At 44.8% G+C, this 11,700-nt stretch overlaps 1 protein-coding gene across 1 annotated transcript; it reads right to left on the reverse strand.

The window, feature by feature from the left end:
- Positions 1-3,489: 3,489 nt before the first annotated feature.
- LOC112263991 (rho-related BTB domain-containing protein 2-like) lies at positions 3,490-8,201 on the reverse strand. The gene is given in 11 exon segments (XM_024440606.2): positions 3,490-4,639; positions 4,799-4,904; positions 5,076-5,164; positions 5,426-5,576; positions 5,778-5,896; positions 6,085-6,438; positions 6,441-6,764; positions 6,767-7,017; positions 7,253-7,438; positions 7,551-7,654; positions 8,009-8,201. Coding segments are annotated over 11 exon segments (2,082 nt in total). The 5' UTR covers position 8,201; the 3' UTR covers positions 3,490-4,433.
- Positions 8,202-11,700: the final 3,499 nt, after the last annotated feature.

The raw sequence follows: 11,700 nt of genomic DNA on the forward strand, positions 1-11,700 counted from the left end.
ACACCTGCACAGGACCGGTACATCACCGGCAACAACGTCGCCTATGGGCACAAACCCACCATCGCTGGACCAGACAGGGCTGGCAAAAAGTGCTCTTCACTGATGAGTCGCGGTTTTGTCTCACCAGGGGTGATAGTCGGATTCGCGTTTTTCGTTGAAGGAATGAGTGTTACACCAAGGCCTGTACTCTGGAGCGCGATCGATTGAGGTGGAAGGTCCGTCATGGTCTGGGGCGGTGTGTCACAGCATCATCAAACTGAGCTTGTCATTGCAGGCAATCTCAACACTGTGCGTTACAGGGAAGACATCCTCCTCCCTCATGTGGTACCCTTCCTGCAGGCTCATCCTGACATGACCCTCCAGCATGACAGTGCCACCAGCCATACTGCTCATTCTGTGCATGATTTCCTGCAAGAAAGGAATGTCAGTGTTCTGCCATTGCCAGCATAGAGCCCAGATCTCAATCTCATTGAGTACGTCTGGGACCTGTTGGATCGGAGGGTGAGGGCTAGGGCCATTCCCCCCAGAAATGTCCGGGAACTTGCAGGTACCTTGGTGGAAGAGTGGGGTAACATCTCACAGCAAGAACTGGCAAATCTGGTGCAGTCCATGAGGAGGAGTACTTAATGCAGCTGGTGGCCAGACCAGATACTAACTGTTACTTTTGATTTTGACCCCCCCTTTGTTCAGGGACACATTATTCAATTTCTGTTAGTCACATGTCTGTGGAATTTGTTCAGTTTGTGTCTCAGTTGTTGAGTCTTGTTATGTTCATACAAATATTTACACATGTTAAGTTTGCTGAAAATAAACGCAGTTGACAGTGAGAGGACGTTTCTTTTTTTGCTGAGATATATACATGCACATTGTACCAGTCAAAGGTTTGGAAACAACTACACATTCCAGGTTCTTTATTTTTACTATTTTCTACATTGTAGAATAATAGTGAAGACAAACTATGAAATAACACATATGGAATCATGTAGTAAACAAAAGTGCTAAACAAATCAAAATATATTTTATATTTGACATTCTTCAAAGCAGCCACCCTTTGCCTTGATGACAGCTTTGCACACTCTTGGCATTCTCTCAACCAGCTTCATGAGGTAGTCACCTGGAATGCATTTAAATTAACAGGTTTTCCTTGTTAAAAGTTAATTTATGGATTTTTTCCCCTTCTTAATGCATTTGAGCCAATCAGTTGTGTTTTGACAAGGTAGGGTTGGTATACAGAAGATGGTCTTTTACCAAATAGGACTAAGTCCATAATATGGCAAGAACAGCTCAAATAAGCAATGAGAAATGACAGTCCATCTTTACTTAAAGACATGAAGGTCAGTAAATGCAGAAAATTTCAATAACTTTCAAAGTTTCTTCAGGTGCAGTCGCAAAAACCATTAAGCGCTATGATGAAACTGGCCCTCATGAGGACCGCCACAGGAAAGGAAGACCCAGAGTTACCTCTGCTGCAGAGGATAAGTTCACTACAGTTACCAGACTCAGAAATTGCAGCCCAAATAAATGCTTCAGAGTTCAAGTGACAGACACAACTTAACATCAACTGTTCAGAGGAGACAGGCAGTTGACAGGCCTTCATGGTTGAATTGCTGCAAAGAACCCACTACTAAAAGACACCAACAAGAAGAAACTTGCTTGGGCCAAAAAACACGAGCAACGGACATTAGACCAGTGGAAATCTGTCCTTTGGTCTGATTTGTCCAAATTTGAGATTTTTGGTTCCAACTGCCGTGTCTTTGTGAGACGCAGAGTAGGTGAATGGATGATATCTGCATGCGTGGTTCCCACCATGAAGGAGGTGTGATGGTGTGGGGGTGCTTTGCTGGTGACACTGTCAGTGATTTATTTAGAATTCAAGGCACACTTAACCTGCATGGCTGCCACAGCATTCTGCAGCGATACACAATCCCATCTGGTTTGTGCTTAGTGGGACTATCATTTGTTTTCAACAGGATAATGACCCAACACACCTGCAGGCTGTGTAAGGGCTATTTAGCCAAGAAGGAGGGTGATGGAATGCTGCATCAGATGACCTGGTCTTCACAATCACCCAACCTCAGCCCAATTGAGATGGTTTCGGATGAGTTGGACCGCAGACTGAAGGAAAAGCAGCAAACAAGTGCTCAGCATGTGGGAACTCCTTCAAGACTGTTGGAAAAGCATCCCAGGTGAAGCTGGTTGAGAGAATGCCAAGAGTGTGCAAAGCTGTCATCAAAGCAAAGGGTGGCTACTTTGAAGAATGTCAAATATTGTAGCGTTGTACGCTGAGAGTCAGGGAGTGAATACATTTAATTAATAAATGAACAAAACAAGAAACACGAACAGTGCACCGACATGAAACAGGAACAATGACGACTGGGGAAGTAACCAAAGGGAGTGACATATATAGGGCAGGAAATCAAGGAGGTGATGGAGTCTAGGTGAGTGTCATTATGCGCATGACGCTGGTGACAGGTGTGAGCAATAACGAGCAGCCTGGTGACCTAGAGGCCGGAGAGGTAGCACACGGGACAGTAGCCCATCCCCAATCCGCAGCTTCAGCCTCAGGACGCCGCCCAAGAAGATGCTCCCGGGGATCAGGAGCGGATCGGTTGCTAAGGCGCGGGAACCTGACGATCCGGCTGAGGTGCGGGAGCATGACGTCCTAGAGTGCCGGAGAGAGAGCATACGTGACAGTACCCCTCCCCGGTGCGTTCGGTTTCAGCCACAGGACGCCAACCAAAGGGACGATCCCTGGGATCTGGAAAGGACCGGTCGCCTCCGCTGAGGCGCAGAAACCTGATGAACCGGCTGAGACCTACCCGATTGCCTCGGTCTAGGCATGGGAACATGTCGAACCCGCTGAGGCATGGGAGCCTGTCGAGCACGCTGAGGCATGGGAACATGTCAAGCCCGCTGAGGCATGGGAACCCGTCAGGCCAGCTGAGGCAGGGGAACCTGACAAACCGGCTGAGGCCTCCCATGTAGTGCTGGTTCAGACACCCGGACCCGACATCACCTCCAATACCAAAACAAACCAAATAAACACTCCCTGATTCTTCTCTTTGTCGAGTCGTCATTCTGTAACGATGTACACTGAGAGTTGGGAAGCAAGTTCAGTGTGTGACTACATTTAATAAATAAATGAACAAAACAAGAAACACTAAACACGAACAGTGCACCGACATGAAACAGGAACAATGACAACTGGGGAAGAAACCAAAGGGAGTGACATATATAGAGTAGGTAATCAAGAAGGTGATGGAGTCTAGGTGAGTGTCATTATGCGCGTAATGCTGGTGACCGGTATGCGCCATAATGAGCAGCCTGGGGACCTAGAGGCCGGAGAGGGTGCACACGTGACAAATATATTTTGATTTATTTAACACTTTTTTGGTTACTACATGATTCCATATGTGCCATTTCATAGTTTTGATGCCTTCACTATTATTCTACAATGTAGAAAATAGTAAAAATAAAGAAAAACCCAGGAATGAGTAGGTGTCCAAACTTTTGACTGGTACTATACATATACATTTATCAAACCTCATGAGTCATCCATATGACAGAAACCCGTCGTAGTGACAGAGCACTTTAACCCCTGCGTCACAAGAACACTGGTCATGTATACACTCATAACAACGTCAGCTGTGCAAGTTGTATACAAACATTCAAATATGCAACAACTGTAAAGGCGTCAAACCGCCACTATTTAAAACATAATTCTGTACAGAAAGTGGTTTCCAATAGGAAGATGGTCTAAGACGATGTCCTACATGACATTAATAGATTAATCGTAATGTAGACGTAATGCATTTTGTTGATATTTCTGCTTGAGGAGTGGTTATAATTGTACTGTACACATCCTGGTTTGGTAGATTGTACAAACACTTAAGGGCAAAGTGTTGTATCACTGAGACTTAATTTCTGTGTTGGTTTGCTGGTCATTGGTCTTTGCTATTTGTCTGTTGCAGCTGATAAGCACTTGGTTGTCAATTCAAGTCAGTCAATGGTTATCATGAGCTTAGGATCACAGTTCTGTAACCTGATGCAAATCCCTCTCATAACTTTCTGAGTTCTCCTCCTGGTGGTGTATGCAGGAATATCAACACCATATTGAGTAGTCACCTGCATTTACCTTGCCTTGTTCATAAGGTTGAAGTCACTGAGCTTTAAGGTTTTAGCTTCATGGTCCCTGCACTGCAATGTGACAGAATATGCTAACACAAAAAGCAAAAGAGGCTCATTTCATTCATTATTTGATTTAGCTGACCCTGCAAACCCGGGAGAGTATAGCTTGGCTGCAGATGCAAAAAGAGAAATGAAGGAGGGCGGGAGGGCCTTAATGAGGGGGCCTAGTGTCTGGCCAACAGTGCTGATGCTCCACTTTCCCAAATCATCCCCACAGTGGGCCTTGCCTGTACCCTGAGAGCCAATCAGATGACAGCATTGGAACCAGAAGAGGAAGAGTTGGCAGAGGGAGAAGAAGGAAGGTTCCAGAAGAGCCACTTGCGTTTACACTGCCTCCTCTGGTACAGGAAGTCCTCCTTGTCCCGCTCCTTTCGTGCTCTTTGATAGTGGTCGTCCTCCTTCAGGAACCACACTGGTGGCCAGCGGTGCTTCTCAAAGTAGTCCTGGTTGTCTGCAAGAGGCATGGCGCCACAACGTTAGCAAGATTAAATGCAGACACAAATGATTAAGATAATGATAACTTCTCAAAATATCCTGCATTGATGTCAATGGGAGATTTAAATGAAAGTTGTAGTTTCATGCACATATCTTTAGCTAGTATTTGCGTTACTTGTAGATTTGGCCTTCATGTCTCGAGGAAACTTGCGACACACACTATTATAGTTGGTGCAGATGTGGTGAAGGCACCAGCCACTTAGCTGTTGGGCACAGTGGAACTGCCAGAGAGACAAGACATTATAGAAGACCTTATTCCGGCACATGATGAATTTACATTTAAAAGTGCAACATTTGTTTAAAAAATTATCATTAGAAAATCTTGTGAGATTGGAGAAAAACAGTATTAAGTATATATACACCTATATAATTGCAACAATGAACAATCTTACCTGAGCCATCTCCAGGTACACCAGCACATCTCCATCAATATCAGCCCCCATCATAGCAGCCTCCATTAATACTGTCACTGTGTAGAGTTCTGTAACAGAGGCATAACACACATGAGATCACCTAGATCAACAGAATTATATTGCCAAATCTATCTCACAACAGACTTATGCCAAGTAACAGAAATATTAGGAACAGAGCTCTCTGAACACGCATACTAGCCTAATAGACACTTTTTGATGAGAAGAGAGAGTAAGTGCATGTTATACTCTGTGTGTCTACAAAGTGAGTGCAGGTCTTGCCAACAGATGTGGCTTTGTTTAAGAGGGTGTGCGCAAAAACAACTAGAGACCTGTAAGTGCAACCAGGTGTGGGAGGCAAAGACGGTTGGCGAGAACAATGAGCTCCATGGCATCCAGGTCAGTGCGGGAACAGAAGTGCCCAGTGTAGAGGTACTCCAGCACAGCCCTCATACAGCTGCGAGTTGTGTTGGGAAACAGCACCTGAGACAACAGGCACAGATCAACATCAGGTTTTCCTTCCCTAGTCACTAGTGAATTTTATTGTAATGTGTGTTTATCTGGTTATTTAGGGGACTTGCAGTAGGTCTTGATATTGTGCACATGATCAAGACCAAGGTTTAAGAAAAGAAAACAGTGGAACACACTGTAGCTCCAGTGAGAGGGTGAAAAGGATTGTCTTACCTCTTTGGTGCAGCTCTCCACAAAGGGCCCCCCAAACATAGCTGCCATCCAGTCACAGCTGGAGATGAGCAGGGGCTTATGGGCCATGATAGTTCCATCATCCAGCTTGAACGCTACATCTGAAACACAAAGAGAAATCATACTGCCATTACCTTCTTCTTCCTCTATTATTTATTAAGTCCTGTCAAAGGTTGATCCTGTTTTTGAAAAGCATGTTCTTTCCCATCTCCAGATCTCTGTATCCCAGAGCGGAAACACTTAGCACAGAGTGTACAAAATCTCTCAGAGTGACATGATGTGCTCTCACCAGAGAAGGTGCCTTTGGCCAGGCAGTCTTTGACTCTGTTGGTTCGTCGTACATGGAAGGCTTTGGTGATTTCCTGGTTCATGAAGGCCTCGTTGTTAAGAATATTGGCCACCATCATGCGCAGGTCAAAGACCTCCAGCAGCTCAGCAATGTGTGCAATGTGCATCAGCTCCTTCTCGTGCTCGTCCAGCTGGCCTGTGTACAGGTATCGCAGCACAGCACGGAAGGGCCCCAGCTGCATGGACTGGTCCATGTACACCACGGTCATAGGCCTGGGGTTGTAGGTCACTGGGTCATCCACCAGCTCCTCCTGGATGCTGACAAAAGCTCTGCTCAAGGTAGACAGCAGTCTGCCCCTCCCTCAGAGTCTCTCAGGGTTCCATCACTGGTGCAGGCCCGCAGGTTGGCCCTGTCGCCCTCGTCAGTGCTCTCACACACATCGAAGCTTGCAGCACGCATCAGCATCTCGCGGCCAGACAGAGCGGTGGCGCGCGTGGGCCGCTCAGACTCCTCAGGTCGGGCATCCAGGATGAAGAGGTCATAGAACTTGGAGGAGGACGTGGCCAAGTAGATCTTGTGAGCGAAGATTCTCTGCTTCTCCTGTAGGACCAGGATGACATCGGAACACAGGGGGTCCTCTAGAAGACGGCCAGGATGCTCCTCAGTGGTGGTGGGGGAGGTGGTACAGTGATGATGGGAGGGGGTTTGGGAGGCAGGAAGGGGGCCTGGAGGAGGGGCCGCTGCACATTGCGCAGGTGAGACTTCCAGAACTGCAGGTGGCGCCGTGAGATTAGGGCAGCTCGGATGGCATTATCAAATACATCCTTTACTCCAAACTGAGCCACAACACTGGTCTCGTAGTATGGCACTCCCAGCTCTTTGGCCACCTCATGGCCCTTCTCTGGAGGCAAAATCTCATTGGATTTAATCGGTCTGAAAGATGACCATAAAAAGGCCAAAAATTAACAAGATTCAGAGCAGCATCAACCTGAGGGTAAATAACAGTGTATATCGTTTACAAATCTTAGTAAAATGTGGACCCTACATTTCTAATGGTGACACAATCAATATATAAGTCACAAGCTATCAGATTTCAATTGAGATGCTTGAGTTGAAAAGCACTGTTTGAGATTGAAACCACTGGACTTAGTAGTTGAATGTAGGGCACCTTGCTAGTGGCCGTCGTGCCCTGTTGACTGCCTCCAGGTCAGCATAGCGCAGGTCCAGCTGGCAGCCCACCAAGATGACTGGAGCCCGGGGGCAGAAGTGCTTGATCTCAGGGTACCACATGGTCTTTACATGGTACAGGGAGTTGGGGTTGGCGATGGAGAAACATAGAACCACCACATCCGACCTGCAAGTGATGAGTGGGGTTACGGGAGGGACAGAGAGGAAATGTCCACTAGGTTTACACTGCACCAGTTCCATGATTCGTATGAGTGAACAACGAGGTCAGCTGATCTCACCTTCCATATGCAAAGCGTCGGTCCTTGTGATGGTCCCCGAACGTGTCCCAGAGTCGCAACGACACGCTGACCTCATCCACCACATCCCTAGATCGCTCCAGAACCTGACCAGAGAGACACACCCATGACATCCATGTACATTACCAACAGCAGGGTGTGAAACTAACACCTGATCACCAGTCTAATGCGCTAAGTCCAAGGTAAACATTGTGTGTTGCAGGTTAATCAAAGTGCAACAAGGTTTTACACAACTGCAGCACTTAAAATAGAGGATTTCAGTATTATTTTCCTTCACTGTCAAGTTGGCTGGTGGATCAAACACTTAATTTCAGACTCTATGCAGCTGCACCTTTCCTCAGCAAGTTCATTATCTAAAACATAGACATGTTATAAAAAACAGACAAATAGATAAAGATTTTCATTAAATAACAATCAAAAAAGATTACTCCACAACTCACTTCCTGGCAAACTCTGTACTGGTCTATGGCCCAGACAGTGGGTACATGCGTAGCAAGCAATTGGTACTGAGTCAGTGTTGCATTACAGGCCCGGGCACAGATAAGGCGGGTCTTCCCAACAGCGTTGTCCCCTACCACCACACATTTGATAGTCTCAACGTTTGGCCTCTCATAGTCCATGTCAGAATCCATCAACTGGGGCCTGTCAGGGCAGAGAAAAGCAGAGTTTGATCAAATGCCAAAGGATGAAGTTCAAGTTTTTTTATTAGTTATATACAGATGATATACGTGTAGTACACGGTGCATTGAAATGCTTACTTACAGGTTAACCTCTTGACAATGCAAAAACAATCAAACTGGAGATCAAATATCAAATGTACTGAGGAGCTTGTTCAAAACACTACACTTCCTCATGACCCCTCTGACCCCATCAATGAATTCTTCCTTCTGATCACTACAGCATGAGGGATCAATATTGCAATAAGCCCGGACTCTGCTTCATCTGCATTGCTCACACTGTATACAGTGCTATCGATGGTCTGTCAAGTGACTGCATTCAAAATGTTGCTGCCTGGCTGAGTGCCTGTGCCAATTCAGAAGGTCCCTGACATTCCTTACTCTTCTATTTTAACAGACGTCCTGGGGATTTCAGAGTTCTGGAAGTCAAGTAGGGTGTGTTCCTGAAATTAAGCACAGACTGCTAACCCAATTTGTCCTTCATCTTGGTTACACTCAGGCAGGATCTGAGTCTTGTCATTTTATACCGATTAAAATATCAAGTTTTACTGACAGGAAAGGACATTGCATTTACCTGGACAAGGTGTAATATCATCACAATCTCTCTCCAACATAAACCATTTTCAACATAACAAAATTGTATATGATTCATATTGTTACCGCATAAGATACATCTTTGATCAAATAAAACAGACCGCAAGGAGTGCCATTATGCAAGGATCCAGCTGAAATCACAGTCCTGTATAAAACGCTTGAAACCAAAGCATGTCATTCAGTAAATTCAACCATGCACTTACCAATAGGCTTGGCAATGCAGAATAATAGTGTTTTTTTTTAAACAAAAATACTCACACCAACATATGTCTTCTGATTAATGTACACCATCAGTCATATATAAGAATTCCTCCCTTGCAGTGTCTAAGAGCTTCTTAGCAAGCCTAGAAAACTATCTAACCATAGGTCAGTGTAGGATCCAATAAAATGGTGGTGTAGAACTTAAGTTGACAGAGACATCTTCCATCTACAAATAAGGCTGCACTGACTAAATAAAATTGAGAGAATTGGTAAACATAGGAAATTGTTATTTTTCCTCACCACACGTCTCGAAAATGGTGGTTGCTGATCTCGTTATTCAGTTTCCAAGGGAACCAGATTTGCTTCTATGTCATACCCTGCTACCACCCATGCAATGGGCAATAGATTGACAGAACATAGACCTATCGTAATGGCAACTGAATAAGCTTTACCAGGGGTCCCCAATTACATTCAGCCGTGGGCCGATTTTTCCTTGAGCGGATGTTCAGGGGCCGGAACATTGTTATAATTTGTAGGCTACTAGACTGCAAGAATCCCAAATAGGTAGCCTATAGAATTGGACAAAAACAGAATACTTTCTAACTTTGATTTACATTGGGATACGATCACATATGCCTATCTATTAATGTGTGGGAATAATTTTTTAATATATATATTTAGTAGGCTATACATGATTTTTTATGGTCAGAAAACCGAATTTGGTCCGCAGGCTACCGATTGGGGAACCCTAGTAGACTGACAGCCACGCGCAAAAATGTAAACAATGTGTCAAGACTCAGCCAGACTGCACCATGAGGCAACAAAATAGCATAGCATACCAAGCCAGCCCCTATACCGTGGGAAATTAGAATTTCACATGTGAATGAAAGCCAATTATTAAAACATACCAGTTGTCCTTCCTATCTGCCTCTTGATATTCATTTATAAAAAGGCACACCCAGTCAACCTCCGGAACGATGAGTTGCAACAATGTTACTCTTTTTCACAATGAGCACCCGAAACTGATGACATTTGAGTTTCGACGAAATTCGAGTGTATACTGCTGTGTAGGTATTTTTGGTCTCTGTGGGTTGAGTTCCAATATAGGGCTATAATTGGATCGTCTCACAGTGGCTATCTCAAAATGCACGCCAATTCATATGAAATAGCTCCAATATTAAGTTACAGAATGGGAGAAGGCGGGGATCTTGGACGTCGGCGAACACTGAAGTCAGGGGTGGATTGCCAGTTTACCGGATCACTGAAGATCATGCTACTGTTTTGGCAGAATATATTCCTTAACCCAATGCCATTCTCTCTCGTTTGGCATGTTGGCCACGGTCTGAAGCAGACTGCGTTTAGCAAATACCGATAGTCCCGTCATCAATCAAACGTTGTCTAATGCCGGGGCCACCAACTGTCCGTCAGGCAGGCTATGGCATAAAATATGCAAGTCTAGCACTAGCCTATTTTATCTGCAGGGAAGAATGACGTATTTATTTAGTTATACTATGCATTTAGTATATTTGAGCCTATGACCATTTAGTTAAGTAGCTTTAGATGCAAAACAGACTGTCATAACTAGTAGCCTAAGTTTGATAGATCATAGCCCCAAATCCACGTTATTTCAGAGGATGTCGTTCAATGGATAACATAGCCATATAGATCCTATGATAGCGTCTTTACAATAGGATATAGCCGCTCCAAGAACTCACCATACGTTCAATTTAAGAAGGATTTAGCTAATAACATTCACCCAGGTTGCTACGAAAGGGTTTTCCACCAAGCCGAGTCACTGGTCATTCAGATCCACTGCATTACGTTATGTAACACCCAGAGATTCCTTATTGTGCCATTTTGTGTTATTGAGGTGCATGCCAAAGTATTCGATAATTACAGCCTATAATTATAGGTTACTAACCCATTGGCCTATCCTTACCGCAACATAAAGAAGTGGTGCATCGGATTGACCGATGTTTGAGACCGAGAAGAAGAGGGCTCCATGGTATGAAGCTTGCACCTGACCGGAGCCTCCCTGACCGTAGCCTGGTTTGAATTTCATCTTCGCAGCAATGTTAAATGTAGTGGATTAAATATAGGCGACCAGCCGCTCAAGACACCAGAAAAATCCACTTGGTAAAAATAAGAAACGTATCATCACTGTGTGTCGGAGGACACTGGTGGGCTTTGAGTCTGTCTGTACCGTCAACAGCAGCTCCAGCCTCCGCCACGCAGCGTCAAATAACTACCTCCAGTCACCTACGTAGCTTTTTATAGAGGCACGCGCACAAACAAAAAACCCATTCATTACAAAACCGTGGTCCACCCCAAATCTCCAGAAAATCCCATTCCAAACCTAGGCTAGCCGATTTAGTTGCTGTAACTTTTGGCTCACATTCTACTGTAAAGACAGACTCAGCTAGGCTACTGTAGGCCTATGTGACATATAATGATTAAGGTTATGCCCAAACTTCAACGATCATGTCTAAAATAAGCAATCAACTAGTATAACTACCTCATAAAACGGTAGACTATTTCAAACATAATGTGATGACTGGACTTACCAGTTACACGTTGCTATGACTGCCATGGTGTGGCACTGTGAGTCCATATGGTTCTGGTCCTGGAATTTGAATTCGATTTTATGATCACTTGCTGCA

Source organism: Oncorhynchus tshawytscha, linkage group LG12 (genome assembly GCF_018296145.1).
Source record: "Oncorhynchus tshawytscha isolate Ot180627B linkage group LG12, Otsh_v2.0, whole genome shotgun sequence".
NCBI lineage: Eukaryota > Metazoa > Chordata > Actinopteri > Salmoniformes > Salmonidae > Oncorhynchus > Oncorhynchus tshawytscha.